At 40.0% G+C, this 17,127-nt stretch overlaps 1 protein-coding gene and 1 long non-coding RNA gene across 2 annotated transcripts; both read left to right on the forward strand.

Moving 5' to 3' along the window:
* Window positions 1–8,283: 8,283 nt before the first annotated feature.
* Window positions 8,284–10,513, forward strand: LOC134008742 (uncharacterized). The gene is made up of 4 exons (XM_062448249.1): window positions 8,284–8,423; window positions 8,689–8,919; window positions 9,365–9,549; window positions 9,815–10,513. Exons 2-4 carry the CDS (start codon window positions 8,713–8,715, stop codon window positions 10,446–10,448), a joined length of 1,026 nt encoding a protein of 341 aa, XP_062304233.1. The 5' UTR covers window positions 8,284–8,423; window positions 8,689–8,712; the 3' UTR covers window positions 10,449–10,513.
* A 4,061-nt stretch (window positions 10,514–14,574) lies between these two features.
* Window positions 14,575–15,925, forward strand: LOC134008686 (uncharacterized). Its single transcript, XR_009928173.1, has 2 exons — window positions 14,575–14,713; window positions 15,437–15,925. It is a non-coding gene; the product is annotated as an uncharacterized LOC134008686 (long non-coding RNA).
* The last annotated feature ends 1,202 nt before the right edge of the window (window positions 15,926–17,127 follow it).

Genomic DNA, 17,127 nt, shown 5'->3' on the forward strand with positions numbered 1-17,127 from the left:
CTAGGTGGAGTACAGTACAATAGTGCAAAATTGCAGATCAGTGACTATGTCAATGACCATACAGGAGCCTGATGGCGAAGTACAGTGAGGTACAGTAGTGCAGTGTTACTGATAGTGCAACCAGTACTGAAAGTGACAGTGTATAAGTGACTAGTGTGCAGTGAATCAATGTCCATATCAGTGTCCATTCAGAAGCCTGATGGCCCTTGGGTAGAAACTATTGTCCAGTCTGCGTGTGAGCAACCGGATGCTGCGGTAACGCCTGCCAGAAGGCAACGGGGTAAAGAGACTGAAGGATGGGTGGGAACAGTCTCTTAGAATCCTGCCAGCTTTCCTGAGGCATCGTGTGTGGTAGGTGTCCTGTAGGGCTGGGAGCTTCCTGCCGATGATGAACTCAGCAGACCTGACCACACTACGTAGGGCCTTGTGGTCCCTGTCTGTGCAGCTCCCATACCACACTGTAATGCAACCAGTCAGAATGCTCTCTATAGTGCATCTGTAAAAGTTAGTGAGAATGACTGAGTCCATACTAAACTTCTTCAGTCTCCTCAGGAAGAAGAGGCGTTTATGGGCCGCTTTGACCACCTTGTCCGTGTGAACAGACCTGGTGAGGTCGTTGCTGATGTTCACCCTGAGGAACTTGAAGCAGTTGACCTTCTCCACTTCAGATCCATTGATGAGTAGGGGTGCATGCTCCTCCTCCTGCCGCCTCCTATAGTCCACAATCATCTCCTTGGTCTTGCTGATGTTGAGAGAGAGGTTATTGTCCTGGTACCATGATGTCAGGGTGTCAACCTCCTCTCTGTAGGCTGACTCGTCACTGTCAGAGATGAGGCCCACGATGGTTGTGTCGTCAGCAAACTTAACAAGGAGGTTGGAGCTGTGCGTTGCCACACAGTCGTGAGTGAACAAGGAGAACAGGAGAGGGCTGAGCACACAGCCCTGGGGGGTGCCTGTGTTGGTGATCAGTATGGATGAGGTGCGGTCACCGATTCTCACCACCTGTGGCCTCCCCGTCAGGAAGTGGAAGATCCACTTGCAGAGGGAGGTGCTCAGTCCCAGGTCCACAAGCTTGGAGACCAGTCTGGAGGGGATGATGGTGTTGAATGCTGAGCTGTAGTCAATGAACAGCATCCTCACATACGTATTCCCTTTGTCCAGGTGGGAGAGAGCGGTGTGCATAGTCAGAGCGATGGCATCGTCTGTAGACCTGTTGGACCAGGGTGGGGGGCAGCGAGGAGCAGATGAATGATTTGACTAGCCGCTCAAAGCACTTAATAACACCCATTGGAAATGCCAGTCCTAGGCAAAGTCTACAATGGCCGCAGTGGGCAACGCTCTTAGCGTAGAAAATGTTAGGCCTTTGCAAACAGAATTTACGTAGCCTGCCTACTCCCGCCCACATGAAAGTCATTAGCATACATTGTTGATATCCAGAATTCAATTCTGGATATCAAGAATTCGAATTGTTGATATCCAAAATGCAATTCTTGATATCCAAAATTCGAATTGTTGATATCCAAAATGCAATTCTTGATATCCAAAATTTGGATTGTTGATATCCAAGTGGAGTGGAGAAAAGAGAAGCAGAAAAGTGCAACACCCTCCCATTACCATTATCTCTAATTCACTCTCCTGAGTCTCATCTGTGTTGTATGTCTGCAAACTGCTATAGTATGGGCCTACACGAAAGTTATTAAGTCATTGGACTTGTGTGGGGAGGGTTTGACAAATGTGATGACTGTATTCCTCCACAGATACCATGGGCTTGGACATGGAGTTGGACCAGTTACTTTTCACTTTGACTTGATGGGTGTGACCTATGAAGAATGAATGGCACCATGCAATGGTGAAGGGCTATAACCCAGGGTTGATTGCAACTGGTGTTGGAAAACACATGTAGTGGGGCAGAATAGAGGAACTGGGCACAAGTTACTGGTTTGGTCCCTGATTAGTCCCCAAAAACGTGGCAGAAACAGCAGAAACTATTCGATGGCATTGCATCAAGGCCCAATTGGAGCAGAAGTCATAGGATATTTACAATTGTAGTAGGCCAATAGATCTGTTTTAAAAGTTCAGGGGTGTAATTTATTGGATATAAAAGGTGAAGCACAGACAAAAGGGAAATCAGATTTTCCTTGGAACCCTCTCGTTGCTGCTCCGTGCTGTTTTTGGACTTTGAAGAAGTTGAATTTGGAATATGATCAGAACTTTGAAAAAAGTATCCACAACAGTGCCTCTGTCAGTTGTGTTTCTATGTAAACTGCAAAGGTAGCCCACATGACCTCAACTTTCTTACTATGATTGCCTCAATGCACTTCATTAAGACTTACAACAGAACTGAAAGCATCATTTAGGTGGGGGGAGGGAGGGTTGGGGCGTGGAGTGTTACTTGCACGGATGTGATTGATACCGTCTGGCACTTTTGGCCTTGTTTGAACACACACTGGAGCCCCGTCTTGTAATGTTTCTAATATATATTAAAGAAACTTAATATATATTAAAGAAACTTGGGTTCATCAAAGATTTATTAACTAAGTAGCAACTAGCAAACGCGGTCAACATGTGCCTTCAGTTTGGTGTGTGTGTCTTCTACTAAAGAACCTGCTGCCATGTCGTCAAGATTGTAGGCCTGCAGATCACAGGAACATTTTTTTAAAAGCTAGTCGTTGCTGCCCTCTGGTGTTCGCAAGTAATAACACCCCCAATAGATTCGCATTTTCCCCCTTCTCTCTCTTTTTCACTTGTGCCAGTATGCATAATAAGTATAACAAGCCGTTATACTTAAATGTGTGTTTGACTTACTAAAGTGACAAAACAATATTACGGCCCTATTTTGCGTTTGTCAACACGGGTTGCAAAATAGAAAAACCAATGGCCACAAGGTACACGGACCATTCAGTACACGCGCAGCCATGTTAACTAGCATTGTTTAAATGATAAAACGGCTTGCCAAGATATAACATAGAACATGCAAATATAATCCCGCCCCCATTAAGGTCATTAACATACATTGTTGATATCCAAAATGCAATTCTGGATATCCAAAATTCGAATTGTTGATATCCAAAATGCAATTCTTGATATCCAAAATTCGAATTGTTGATATCCAAAATGCAATTCCTGATATCCAAAATTCGAATTGTTGATATCCAAAATGCAATTCTTGATATCCAAAATTTGGATTGTTGATATCCAAAATGCAATTCTTGATATCCAAAATTGGAATTCTTGATATCCCAAATGCAATTCTTGATATCCAAAATTGGAATTCTTGATATCCAAAATTGAATTCTTGATATCAAAAATTCGAATTTTGGATATCAAGAATTCATTGGTTAAATGATAAAACGGCTTGCCATAGGGCAGCTTCTCCACACAGGGCTATATCGCATGTTGCGTTGTTACTGACAATGATTAGGGAGGACAAACCCGTTTGAGCGTTTTTCCTGAAATACGTTTTAATAGTTATTCCTGGGGAAATTATGGAATTAAATTACATATTAACTATACTGAAATACGTGTGCAAAATAATATCAACAATATTTGCTCAATTTAGACGTTTTTAAAGGTTTTTAATTTTACCCCGAAGCTACTTCCGTTAATCAGCAGTTTGTGAAAAAAAGGCTAGTTTTACGACAGTGACTTTGGATGTAGCCTACTTTAACATGTTAGCTGATTAGCCGTTACGAGTGACATATGTATACAGTTACATTAACAAACCTCTTGTTTGTAAAATACGTAGTCTTAAATACGATGGGAACACATCACATAAACAATTCTAAAACGTCCGACACGCCAAATGTTGTCATTTTTTGTCAAGCGTCCCTGAAGCTCAAATTCCGAGTCGGAGTTCCATTAAGCTTTTCATTGCAGTGAATGGGTGCGGACACTCATCTGGCATAAACTCAAATATCTCAGAAGTCCCAACTGGAAAATGTTAGCGGTTTTACAGTCCTGTAGAGGACATTTTCCTGAACAGATTGACATCAAGTTAAGGATGTGGCATTGAAGTTCAGGTTAGTAGCCATGGGTGTAAAGACCACTTGGCTAATTACAGACGTCTTAAACTGTTAAAACCCCAGTACCACATACGGGACGGTATTCACACGGGCATTGGTTCTAATTTGAGTGATAGTTTGTTACATCAATTGAAAAACTGATCTGGGACTTTTGACTCAAGTAGTGGGGGTGCTAGCTTGTCCGTGCTATAGCTTCCTAAACAACCATGGAATTCTACGTTTGAGGTTTTTGGTGGATTTGCTTAAATAGTGACACAGTACATCTGTGTATTAGTTTGCTTAGGAAACGACTCTCATTTACACTTTAAATCACACACTAGACAGACACCAGTGTAACTGTAGTGATGGTACCTATACAGTACACATTTCTAAGGTTTAAGTTACCTCTTCTAAGACACAAGACAGGTGTTGTCAACATCTACAACAGGCCTATAGCACTGGTAGCAATCTTTTGAGAAAGATTTGATAAAGCAAAGACATGATGAGTGAGTAGCCTATGATACATCAAGGGAGGAGGTTGATTGAGATTTGGGCTCCGAGACATTATTCTGCCAGACATACAATAGTTGATAACTTGGATCAGTACAGTAAGGCAAATGCAAGCATCTTATTGACAATGTCCATGCCAGGGGCGTTGTTGGACATAAAACTCTACTGGGGCACAGGCCCCTATTCATATCCCTTTTTTTCTTCCAAGCTTGCTGCGCACAATACACTACTCGGCTATAGAAACTCCCCTTGCTTAACCCACTATACAACAGTTCAGATACGCAAGTTTGATATCAGCTTTAGCAGGGACATCAATAGTTAATGCGAGCGCATACATTTTTTCGCATTCATTTGAGCGCAAATACTTTTTTTGGAGCTTCATGTAATATTGTTTTTATGTTTTAGTCAAAATAAGATGGGTAGGCCTATCATTTAGAAACTTTCTTTAGTTTTGTAATGTTTTCTTAGCCTACCTCAATTCTGACTTGTGTGCCGAGTCCGACACCTGGACTTCTGTGTGCGTGCTGCAGTGGCTATTTGGCAAGCTCAGAAGAGCACACGGACATGGAATTCTGCGGGCATCGGTTTGAGTTTTCGGTTTAACTGCTTTAATTGGGATACTGCTTTGGCATAACACATCTTCACATGTAGGCTCCACCGCTGATAATGTCGCTTTCATGATCCTGTACACAGCTACTCCTGAAGTGCGCTGTGCTGTGCCCCAGTAAAAAGGGTCTAACGACGCCCCTGGTCCATGCATTAGCCAAGGACAAAACAAGCCTACTTTATTGTGTTGATTAGGTTTAATTAAAAAAGGAGAATGACAAAATGATCTCTGCTCCCAAAAACAAGCTCTAGTTATAGTAGCATACTTGTGCTTTCCAGTCAGTGTCTAGTTCTGATGGCCATACCAAGACTGGTCCTGCTTGAAAAGCATCCAACCTTCCAGTCTCTATTTTTGTTGCCATTGTTCTGAGAAGCCTTTTAAAAAGAAAACTAGTCACAGTCACTGTTGAGTTGTCGTTCTTCGAGGCAAACCGATCAACTACATCCTCATACATCTGAACAACATTTGTAGACTTAGTACTGCTCATCTGCAAACCATGAAACTGTCCCCTGTCTTCTTGTCGTTTCTATGAGCCAGACAAGGATGGTCACAACTTGACTTATTTTGTTGAGCCATCTTATTACGTACCACATACATACTTTCTTGTATCCACATACTAATTACATCATTATGTGGGCCTACTATACATGTTATAGCACAATACATTTCACCCTGTGTACATGTAAACGGTACTGTGTACATTTCCCACACTGTCAGTAAGATGCTTGATGCACTGATCAAAGTTATTGTAAGACTTATGTTAGACAAATGTAAGTCTTATTGTCAGTGTGGGAAATCACAGTGGTTTTTACATATACACAGAGGAAACACAGTTACATTTACAGATGAGCAGTTATGAGCCCATGGATGCCAGTCCGGTGTTTGAGGATGTGGATGGTCAGTTTGCCTCAACTTCTAAGGAGAATGGTCAACAGTGAATGTGACTTACATGTTTTTTAAAGGCTTCTCATAGAACCAAGGTATAAAAACAGCAGACTAGAGTTTGGTGCTTTTTAAGCAGGACAAGTCTTGGTAACAGCAATCAAAACAAGTCTTGGTTACAGCAATCAAAACTAGATACTGATTGGAAAGCACAAGTAAGCTACTACCCACTTCTAGCTTGTTTGTGAGAGCCTTTTGTCATTGGCTTCTTTAATTTAGTTAGTCATCAAGTTCTGATGTAGTAAACCATTATCAAAGCATTGCACTACTGCCAGAGCTCTTCAGTAATTTTGGATCTCCATAATGTTTGTTTTCCCTTTTACACTTTCCCAGAGAGGTGTTTAGTTGCCTTGCACATAAAACAAATGAAATACTCATTCAGCGTTGTCAGCTTCTCTTATACTCCTTTTATATCAACCTCTCTCAATCCTAGTTTTCGGGCCTACTAGCTTGCATGTTTTTAGATGTTTATCTGCTACAAATGAATGGGTTGTCTACAAAATGAGTTGGAAGCAAAATACCACTTAAGTGTGCCCTTTGCGCCCCTCCCCCCACCTGTCACAGGGCCAGGCTGCTGCTGTAACTTGCTAGCCAACCTTAACTGAGGGGACTGTTTAAACGCGCTGGAATTAAAAAATGTTTATCTTTCTGAATATTTGAGACCACACATTCGTAGATGTACGTTTCCACTATATGTATACGGATTTTGAGGTCGAACCGATTAAATGAGCGAAAACAAGGCACATCTGTCCATATTTTGTTAGTGAAGCAGGGAGAGGAATGCTCGTGGCAAGCTAACTAGCTGGATAGAGCGATGGGGAGTTTGTTAGCACTCAAAATGTAGCTCTAAAGAGGGGCACTCCTCGGACATAAGCTCGATTATAAAAATCCCCCAGCTGGGAAATGTTAGCGGTTTTCACAGTCCTGTAGAGGAGACCTTCATGAACAGAATGGCATCAAATTGAGGCTGTGGCATTGAAGTTCAGGTTAGTAGCCAATGGCTCAAAGTACTCTCAGCCCATTACAGACGTCTTAAAATGGGAAAACAACTGTGCCACATACGGGATGGTATTCGCACAGGGATTGGCTCTAATTTGAGTGACAGGTTGATTCACCAATTGAAAAACTCATCTGGGAATTTTGATTTTTGTAAGGGGAGGGACGAGATTTTACTGTCGCCGTTTGGCTTCCTAAACAGCAATATAATTAGAAGTTTCTCTAAACCGCGTCGCGTACAGCATAACAGTGAGCTACACTGGCTTAAAACTACAGGTATATAATGATAATTGTACCCATTAACTGTTTCCTAGTAACATTATCTCATAATAAATCATAAAACGTTCATTGATATGTGAGCCATGTTTATTATTTTAACGATTGAAAACGGATGTATCACAGACCGCTATCGTATATGTCGTCCAACAGAGGCTAATTATGCTAACGTCTCAGTCAACAAGCGAAAATTGACTACTGTTTTCGAAAGTAAATGTACTAATAATATCATCGTACATCGTATTGTACATTAAATCTCACAAGTGTGTTTTTTATGACAATTTTAAATGAGCAATAAGTTCAGTTTAGCATTTGTTGACGCTTGGAACTCTCCGTTGTGATTACATTGAGAGCAGAACGTTTGTCCTCCCTACAATGATCGCTACCAGTGAGCTTTTTATGAAAGCGATTTTCCACTAAATAAATGTCAAGCTTATTTACGTTTTTGGGGGCTTATTTTCAGTTAGAAGATGGTACTGTTTGAATCGCGATTCAATGTTCTACTGCCGGTAACGTCGTAGAATAATCTTCAAAGGGGGTTCTTTATTCATGAATGAATGCAATATGAGTAGGCTAAATGCCTTAAAATATCACGAGAAGGGAAAAACTTAAAAGGACGTTTACGTCATAGAGATTAGGTCAATTTTTACACCGGTCTGCCAAATTTATTCGTTTTGATTCAACGATGAGGATGCCTTTTGCAGGGGAAATGAGAAGATCTATTTCATTCTACACTTCACTCGTATTTTCAGTTGTAAATGAGCAGCAAAAAAAAAATGCTTTTAAATCTATGTAATCTTTATAAATAATAAGTATGCATTTTTATATAAAATATACAGAAATATCAGTTTTAAAAATGTCATTCAAAAATGGACCCCTGTGCAACCGACGCAAGCAAGCACACCCTACAATTTCCCCAGAAATTGTACCCTCTCTAGTTTCTTTAGTAATTGCAAACTTGTATCGAGTAGAACACCATTTAAGACCTGTAACGTTTCGTGAGCTTATAGAAAGTTTGAATGAGTTGAAGACATGCATCGATTCACCAGAACCAGCTAGCTTGTCTTACCAAGCTCCACGCAGTCGAACAGGTATGTGTTCAAGTGTTAAAAATGAATTGTATGTATTTGTTGCAGATAGTAGTAGTCTAATAACTGCTGTGTTTTGTAATAAATAGTTAAAATAATGCAAGTTTTGCAGCACTTCCTAAGCCTCATGAATTTTCTAGGACCATTATGGCTAGCAGTAGGCTAGCTAGATAGGTTCAGTTTAACTTATTTTGATACAGAAGTGTAACTACGGAATATTTCTAAAATATGTTTTTTTCTGTTAAGTAAAACATGTTTTGTGTTTTAGGCCAAAGAGGGAGACCATCTATTCATGTCACCAGAGCTCAGATACAAGTGCTCCAAAGACAGGGTTTTACCATTAATGGCCAGGAACTTGGATTGTTCATCCTCCTATCTGTACAAAAAATCCATATTGTTGGGTATTTCTTTGCGTCATCGATTCACAACTATTGGCGATGATGAGCTTGAGCAACACATAAGCAGACTACACCAACAGTGTCCACAATCAGGCTTAACGGTAATTATTATTAGGCCTTTTATAATTCCTGACAACATTCATTACATAAAACATTTATAAATAATATGAAACCTATTTGATTAATACACCATTTAATATTGTCTTACACTAAGAGCTTTTCCAGTGTCCTATTCTATATGAATTTGTCACTGCTACAGTCTTACAGCTTCAGAAAAGTTTGCGTCAGCCATCCTCTAGTCTAAGACTTGTCCAAATAGCCAGACTGCTTTTTTACACTAATTTCCTTAACCAGAAAGTAAATCTGAGCAAACAGAATTTAGGACAAACTTGGCCACATTGTCTTAAGCTTGGCCAGGTTGAGGCTCCATGGGACCTGGCCACAATTGGCAATCGCACAACTGAGCCTTCAACTCCACAAAATAACCCAGATGAGTCTTGACGGTATGATTTTGCCTGTTAAATAAATTTGATTTCTCAAATGCAGATGATGCAGGGATACCTTCGGGCTGAGGGGATAACGGTTCAAAGAAGAAGGGTTCGTGAGATGCTGACCAGGGTGGACCCAGCTGCAGCAGCCCAGAGGTGGAGCAACGTTGTTGCAAGACGCAGTTATCATGTGCCATTTCCAAACAGTTTATGGCACATAGATGGCCACATGCGTCTCATACGGTAATCACAAATGATTAGTTAACGCTATTGAGTTTAACATTTCAAGTGCATATTCTCAGTTATCTTAGTGTCAATGTGTTAGTGACCACATAACATGTTCTTGTGATTTGTATAGAGAAACTTGATTTAGAATTATGGTAGTATAACCACAGGAACATTTAAATAGCAGTCCATAAATTAAGCCCGCATGTACACATCTGTTATACACATTAAGTTGACTGTACAATTTAATACATTTTTCCTTTTTTGGTAACAACACTTCTAGATGGGGATTTGTGACCCACGCTGGAATTGATGGTCGTTCTCGTGTGATCACGTTCCTGAGATGCAGTACAAACAACACTGCTACAACTGTGCTTTCACATTTTGTCAGAGCCACTTGTCAATATGGAGTCCCATCAAGAGTGAGGTCAGATTGCGGAGGTGAAAACACTTTGGTTGCACTGCTAATGACTTTGTTAAATGGACAGGGTCGTGGTAGCCACATCACTGGCAGATCGGTTCATAACCAGCGGATTGAACGTTTTTGGAGAGATGTGTTCATTCAGGTCATCCACAGTTTCTATAATCTCTTTTACTCTTTTGAGGAAGACCTAATTTTGGATCCAAATGACAACATCCATAGGTTTTCACTGCACAAGACATACCTGCCTGAAATCCAAAATAGTTTGGATTGTTTCAGAGTTGCATGGAACAGTCACAGTCTACGCACAGAGCACAACTGCACACCCAATCAAATCTGGATGGACGGCATGCTTGGAAACATTCACCAATATGCCACAGCTGTGCAGAGAGTCTTTGGGAGGATCCGTACACAGAGGAAAGCTTGGAAACAATGTTGGGAAGATATGATATTCAGCTACCTCGGTTGCAAGCTGAAGCTGATAATGATGACCTAGACCGGGCTGTCATCGTAGAACCACCTCCGGTTGCTCTGACGCCTGAACAAGAGCAGGCTCTTCAGGATGCCTTGACAGGGATCACAGATTTAAAACTGAAATACTTTGAAATATCAAAGGAATAAGGAAACACATGTAGCATTGTGAGAGCTATATAGATAAGGAAAATTGTCCATGTTTTATAATGTAAGTTTAGCAACTAGGCTTCATATGTGTACAGTAGCAGCGTGGCAAAGGTTTGCGGGCACGCTGAGGGATCCCCGAGTGCAACATGTTTGAATACTTCACATCAAGTGTGATTAATGAAATGGGAAGCATCAGTAATACTTTGTATGATGTACCATGTTGTGTTTTGTCTGTAAATGAGAACCTAGTGCACTGTAATGTGGCAACTGTAATCCTACATGTACCTACAATGATGGGTGTATTTTGCAATCAAATAAACCAATAACTCAGTTGCACAGTGTTTATTCAAGTATGCATCAACATGTCAACAGGCTCAGATGGAGAATGTACCTTTAACCAACGTGCAGACAGTTTGAAAAACAATTGCATTTGGGAGAGACAAGATATGTTATCCTTTTTTAAATTTGATTATTCCTATCATGAGAAACTCGAAAAGCTCAGACTTGTAGCTCAAGTTGTAGCACTGAGGTAATCTGTTTAATTATAGGAGGTGATTTAAAAGCCATCCATTCCAACACTTTCTTTTCAACAAACCTAAATACATCATTTTGAGAACTTATTTTTATAGCCTACAGTCAAATCAATATGCCATAAACTCTGTACACAATGTAGTCTGTGAAAATACCATTAAAAGATCAAACATTAACGGATTACATAAAACCCAAAGTTAAGAAAAACAATTGAACGTGTGAAGGGTCTGAAATCAGCAGCCAAATTACAGGCTACACTGAGATCAAAACCAGAAAGGCCAGATAAAATGTTTCCTAAAGTACCAGTTTTAGAACAGAGTTTTATGAACAGGGGAGACAAAAGTGCAATTATCAAAGTGATGGGATAAGAAAATTAACTGAATATCAAAGCATAGGTACATGTCATTTGTCAGTAACTTAAGGTTTTCCAAAACCTAAGCTGTTTTTTGTGGCTGAAGTGACCATTTCCTTCATTCTATATTCGCTATCAAGGCCTCTGGGAAGGTAGAAGGTGAGTGATGCATGGATGCATATGGCATTCGTGACCTGCCTTGTTCCTGGTCATAAAACTCAATGGTTGGCTGTTCCTGGAATCCAAGTGGAGGAATCATGTCTGCTGAGGTGATGAATATGAGGATGTCCTCAAAAGTAACATCTGCTTGACTGTGTTGAGAAGGGATCAGAAATCTAACCATCTGAACCGGTTGTTAACATTTGTATACATTTACTAGGTTCTATTTAGCATTTAATTTAGGGTAATCCAAAACTATTGACACTGTCAATGTGTTTCAAGACAACAGCAAATAATCTTACCTTCTACCATCTTGAGAGGGGAGGACATGTCGGTGAAGACTGGCAGGAAGGCAGCATAGTGGCTTTCACCACATCCCACAAATTGCCCCATGAGTTCAATCCATCAGTGAATTGTTTGATGATGTTTGCAACTCGGTCAATAGATGTAATTACTTAACAAGGGCAATATCAGACATAGTTACAGTACAGTATTATTTCTAAACCTCCAGAGATGATTGCATACATGTTTGTAAAGTCAGCTTCAAAGTGTCATCAACTAAAAAATATGTATGTGTCATTATGATGTGTCACTACCTCATGAACACATAATGTTTGCATATGTATGCAATTGTGTTGGGGATCTCCTCTCTCTTTGACATGTAGTATATGCCACACTCAGCTAACCAGTTGCCTAGAACTTCGGGCTGGAGCAATGCAGCAAACTCATTTTCATCTTTGCAGTTGAGATTCTGACAAAGACAAATATACTTTTTTAAGTTTTTAATGCAATTCTCAACTAGAAGACACAGATCAACCTCTTAGTTGTACACTACTGTGTTACTTGTGTCAATCAAATGTTATACTGCTTGCTCATACCTTCTTGATTTTACTCTGTACATCTTCATCAAGATTTTGCCAACGGAAATCTCTAAAGGATGGGTTGTGGCCACGCATGCAAGTGAATAGTGTTTTGTCGAGGGCTCCCCATGGACGATCGAAAATGCTTCACTTTGTTTTTGATAGATAACACAAGGGTTAAAAACAGAGCTGATGGCTGACCTTTTGAAACATTTCCTAAATATTCTTTCCTTGCTACAAATGTGTTTGGGGTCCAGCACACCTGTATTCTAATATCACAGCTAAGAGTTGAAGGGACAGTACCACAATAGAAAAACTGATTTAGGCTCTATTCATTCACGCAAGTTCAGCAGTGCACTGTTTAGATAATGGTTTGGGTGTAACTTTGCAGACCAACTACAGAACCTTTTGTTAGAGAATATAACTCCCGCAGCTTCATGCTAGGAGGTGCATGGTAACCACGTCCAACACCCTGACAAATTCTCCAGGATTGATCAAAGTTTCTCTGTGACTGATTCAAAAAAAGGCTTGGGCACCGTGTGCTACAACAGTTTTAGCAAGTGACTTAGACCGCTACACTGAGGGGTTTAGGATTATTATTCATTAAAAGACCAACCTACCATAGCATGAAGCAGACTTACTGTGGTGAAATTATTTTCGTCATTCGTGTCATGACCACTGCTGTCATGATCACTGCTGTCATTATCGTCATTGTTTTCAGCCAGCATGAAGTCATTTCTACAAATGTGTAAAATAACTCAAATTAACCCTCACTCACCCTAATACACAATTATAATAAACCTGGGGCATTCTAACCCACAATTACAAAGTATTATAGGGTAGTATAACATGAGACCCAATGCCATGTGTTTATGCTGACTAGTAAGCAGTGCCGAGGAGCTCACAAAATAAGGAGGTGATTTAAATTCAGGCACAAATAAATACATTTACAAATACATAATGTAATATCTTTATCAATAACAGCAAGTACCTGTCTACAATTTGAGAAGCATCCACTGCTGAGCTTGTTGGAATTTTGTAAAACACCTACAAAAAAAAGTTTTGTTGATACAAACTGTACATAAATATACGAAAATCTATGAAAATGCAAACAAGCTAAGGTACTTTAAGTTTACAGAATTTATCATATATAACCCTTCAATCGATTACAATTATAAAGATGTTCTTAAACTTAAAACAATCCAGAGTGCCTGCTTTCTGTTGTTCATGATAACATACGCCACGTAAATATCTCACATCAGGCGTTCCTGCATTCTGCCACTCTAGTGGGTCCAACGTCTCCAGCTATAAGAAGAATATAAACAATTTCTTCCATTTTCATTTCATTAAATTAACTAAGTAAGACAATAACAGTTAATGGCCGCGTTTCCCAGATTCGTTAAGAAGCTCTTAACACTACGAGCTTCTTAGGAGTGTTCTAAGAGCGCTCTAGAACGCTCTTACAGCGCTCCTAAGAAGCTCTTAGCTTAAGAGCTTCTTAACGAATCTGGGAAACGCGGCCAATGATGACACAACATTAATTTGAGTTTACCTGAAATGACATGTCTCTCTCTAATGAATTTTCCATTGATGCTGCTGCTGACATCTGTTGTAAAATAATTACATAATTACTTCATATTATTGATATGCAGAATTTCTGTGAGAAAGAGGTTTTTCTCCTTCTAAGCCAAGAGGTCATGCTGTGGAGCTCACCCCAGTCCACATAAGGGCCTGACTTGTTTCAGGGAACAGGGTTCAATGAGTTACGATACTGTCAGGTATGACCTTTCTAGAATACAAACAGGCTGACCACATGATATGTCATGTAAGGAAATACACATGTATTATGTGTATTAAGTTATATTTCAACTTGTCCATTAATTGTGAAGTCGCTTGTAACGCATGGCCTCACTCATCTGACCACTTTTTGCTTTGTCTGGTTAAATGATTCGGGGTCTTTCTGAACACAGTCAACCCTTTGTAATTGTTGTGGATCTTTCTGGCCCCCAATTTACACCATTCTATCGATTGTTCATAATTTCATGTTCAGTAGATCAAACAAACTCCCATTATTTGGGATTAAAAAAACGTTTCGTACACTACGCAAGAGTTGGGATTCTGTTGGGTTTAGTCTGCTCGTACCGTAGCAGACGGGTTGGAAGATGTCTGTACAAGTGTTTGTAATGAAAAAGTCTCATAATCTCATAAGAAACCTACGTGGACCACCCAACAAAAGAGGTACTGTACTAGTTTTGGCTTTTATACTTTGTTTTGTTTTGTTCGATAACTAGCACTACAGTCGAGCTAGCAAGCACACGTTAATGCTACTGTACTCTAGCTAGCTAGGCTAGCTCATCATGAAACGTGAAAAGATATGAATATAATAGACTATACGAGTTTCCAATCCTGTTTCTGAACAGCTACCTGCCAGTAGGTTTAAGGTCCAACACTAGCACGCCTGATTCTAATTATTATCTGGTTGATCAGGTAACTCGTATCAGGTCAAAATGAGTGTTGTTGGATCAAAAACCTACAGGCAAGTAGCTCTTCAGAAACAGGTTTGGAGACTGCTGGACTATACAGACTAGTAGCTTGCGAAAAGTAATGCCAGAGCCTGTCTAAGGAGACATTCTCTGGTAGCCTACGGTGTAGACACAACGTCCTAATTTCCCCAGACATGTCTTGATGTGTGGGATGTGGAACTAGGGTCAGTCACAATTCTGATGATGGTATTGTTTTTAATCTAAGTCCTTTAATATGTAACTCTGGACAAGCTAGTTTTTTTTATTCATTTGAAGGCTCCAATCAGGGCATACATTTTATCTGTGACACTGCTGGGAGGGTGAGTGACGGTGATGAGGTAAAACAGAAAGACTGCAGACTCAAGACTCCATAGAAGTTGAATACCCCTGATCTAAAAAATGTTCCCTCTTATTTCTCTGGTTTCCTATTGAATTGTAGGTGGCCCAGAGTCCTTGGATCATGACTACCTGGCCTGACAACACCAAGCTGACCTTGTCCAAAGCCGCTGTCCACAGCCCACATGGTGGACCTTGTCTACCTGGTTGAACAGCTCGTCTGGATTCAGTCTGAAGAAAGGACACAGTTCACCTATGTTTATTGAGCTGCTGGTCTTCTGAACATGCACAAATATGAATGTGACTTTAAAGGTAATCCAATCTGATCTCACCAGCAAAAGCAGAAGACAACACCTCATACTCCGACTACTATTTGATTGATATTTGATATGTCAGCAACGTTAGATCAGAGGAATGTGCCCATATTGTGTACAAACTTTTACCTTTACATCTCATGTGCTAGGGATAAGTAGTTATTAGAGGGGGCAGGTATCAATGTAATGTTTTATGTGAAGCTATTAAATAAATCCAAAGTCACATTTATATTGTACGAATTATAATCACTTTCTTTTAATAAAGTTTGTTTGCAATACACCATCTCCATTGTGTTTATTTCATTGTATTCATAAAATTGATCATATCTGCATTTATCTTACTAGCTAATGAATTGTAGTGTGGCCTCTAATTATTGGGGCTGTCTATTCTGTTGCTGCGGGTTCTCCATTGCATCATCACTGTGGGGATGAGATGGGTTGTCCATGATGGCCATCAGCTACTCTCAGCCTCCTTCTCCAAGCTGTCCAGCATGATCCCCAGCAGAGAACTCACCTTTGATGAAGAAAGTGTCTTGTTCGTCTTCATTAACGGAGACTTAAGTTCAGTTCTGTATTTTTGTATTCTTATAAATGACTAGATGTATTATTGATCTGCAGATTGGGAGAGAAAACAGACCTCTGACAATAAATGACGGCACAACACCAGGCTTAGGTCTCAATCATGTTTCCCAGCTTCAAAGGTCGGGGGAACGTGTTTTATAGGGTCAAATAAATTCAACATGGATATTGATAGTCAGGTATTAATGGTGTTACAACAGTCACAGAGAAAGATTCCCAGCTCCCAGCCCATGACCACTCAGGGCAGAGAGAGATCATAGGTGGAGCTCTCCCCGCCATCACAAGGGACGTTCACCCAGTACTTTCTCGTGACCCTGAACATCTATTCAACCTGACTACACACAATCTACTCTTATCAATAACAAACTCACATGACAACATACTAAGTATCCAATGACTAGTTCTATTGATTTGTGAAAGTTCTATTGATTAGTGTATAACTTAAGTACATGGGAAATCCCATACATGCATGTACAGTGAGACAGACACAGTGATGCAATGTGTGTCCAAGTTAGGACTGTAATTGGAATGCTTCAAGTTCAAGTCTTTTATTTGTCAGGTACACAGAACAACACAAGGTCAGACTGGGCACTGAAATTCTTAAGACAAGACAACGCAAGCACCTGGCATAACATAACATATAAGTACACAGATCATAATTTACATCTATGCTGAGCTTAAATAAGTGAAACTTTCTAAATATGCAGATAGCAATAAATAATCGACTATACTAACCCTAATACAAAAACTTCCTAAATATACAGATAACAATAAATAATACACCATACTAACCCTAAATGCACATAATACCTATTACAACCCTATAACCTATTCTAACCTAGGTGGAGTACAGTACAATAGTGCAAAATTGCAGATCAGTGACTATGTCAATGACCATACA

The sequence above is a fragment of the Osmerus eperlanus genome, chromosome 22 (genome assembly GCF_963692335.1).
Source record: "Osmerus eperlanus chromosome 22, fOsmEpe2.1, whole genome shotgun sequence".
NCBI classification, from domain to species: Eukaryota; Metazoa; Chordata; class Actinopteri; order Osmeriformes; family Osmeridae; genus Osmerus; species Osmerus eperlanus.

Excerpts from the sequence above, each read along its gene's own strand:
- LOC134008742 (XM_062448249.1), top strand. The coding sequence starts at position 8,713 with ATGTCACCAGAGCTCAGATACAAGTGCTCCAAAGACAGGGTTTTACCA. Across the intron at positions 8,920-9,364 it reads GTCCACAATCAGGCTTAACG|ATGATGCAGGGATACCTTCG; the intron begins GTAATTATTATT and ends TCTCAAATGCAG. Across the intron at positions 9,550-9,814 it reads GGCCACATGCGTCTCATACG|ATGGGGATTTGTGACCCACG; the intron begins GTAATCACAAAT and ends CAACACTTCTAG.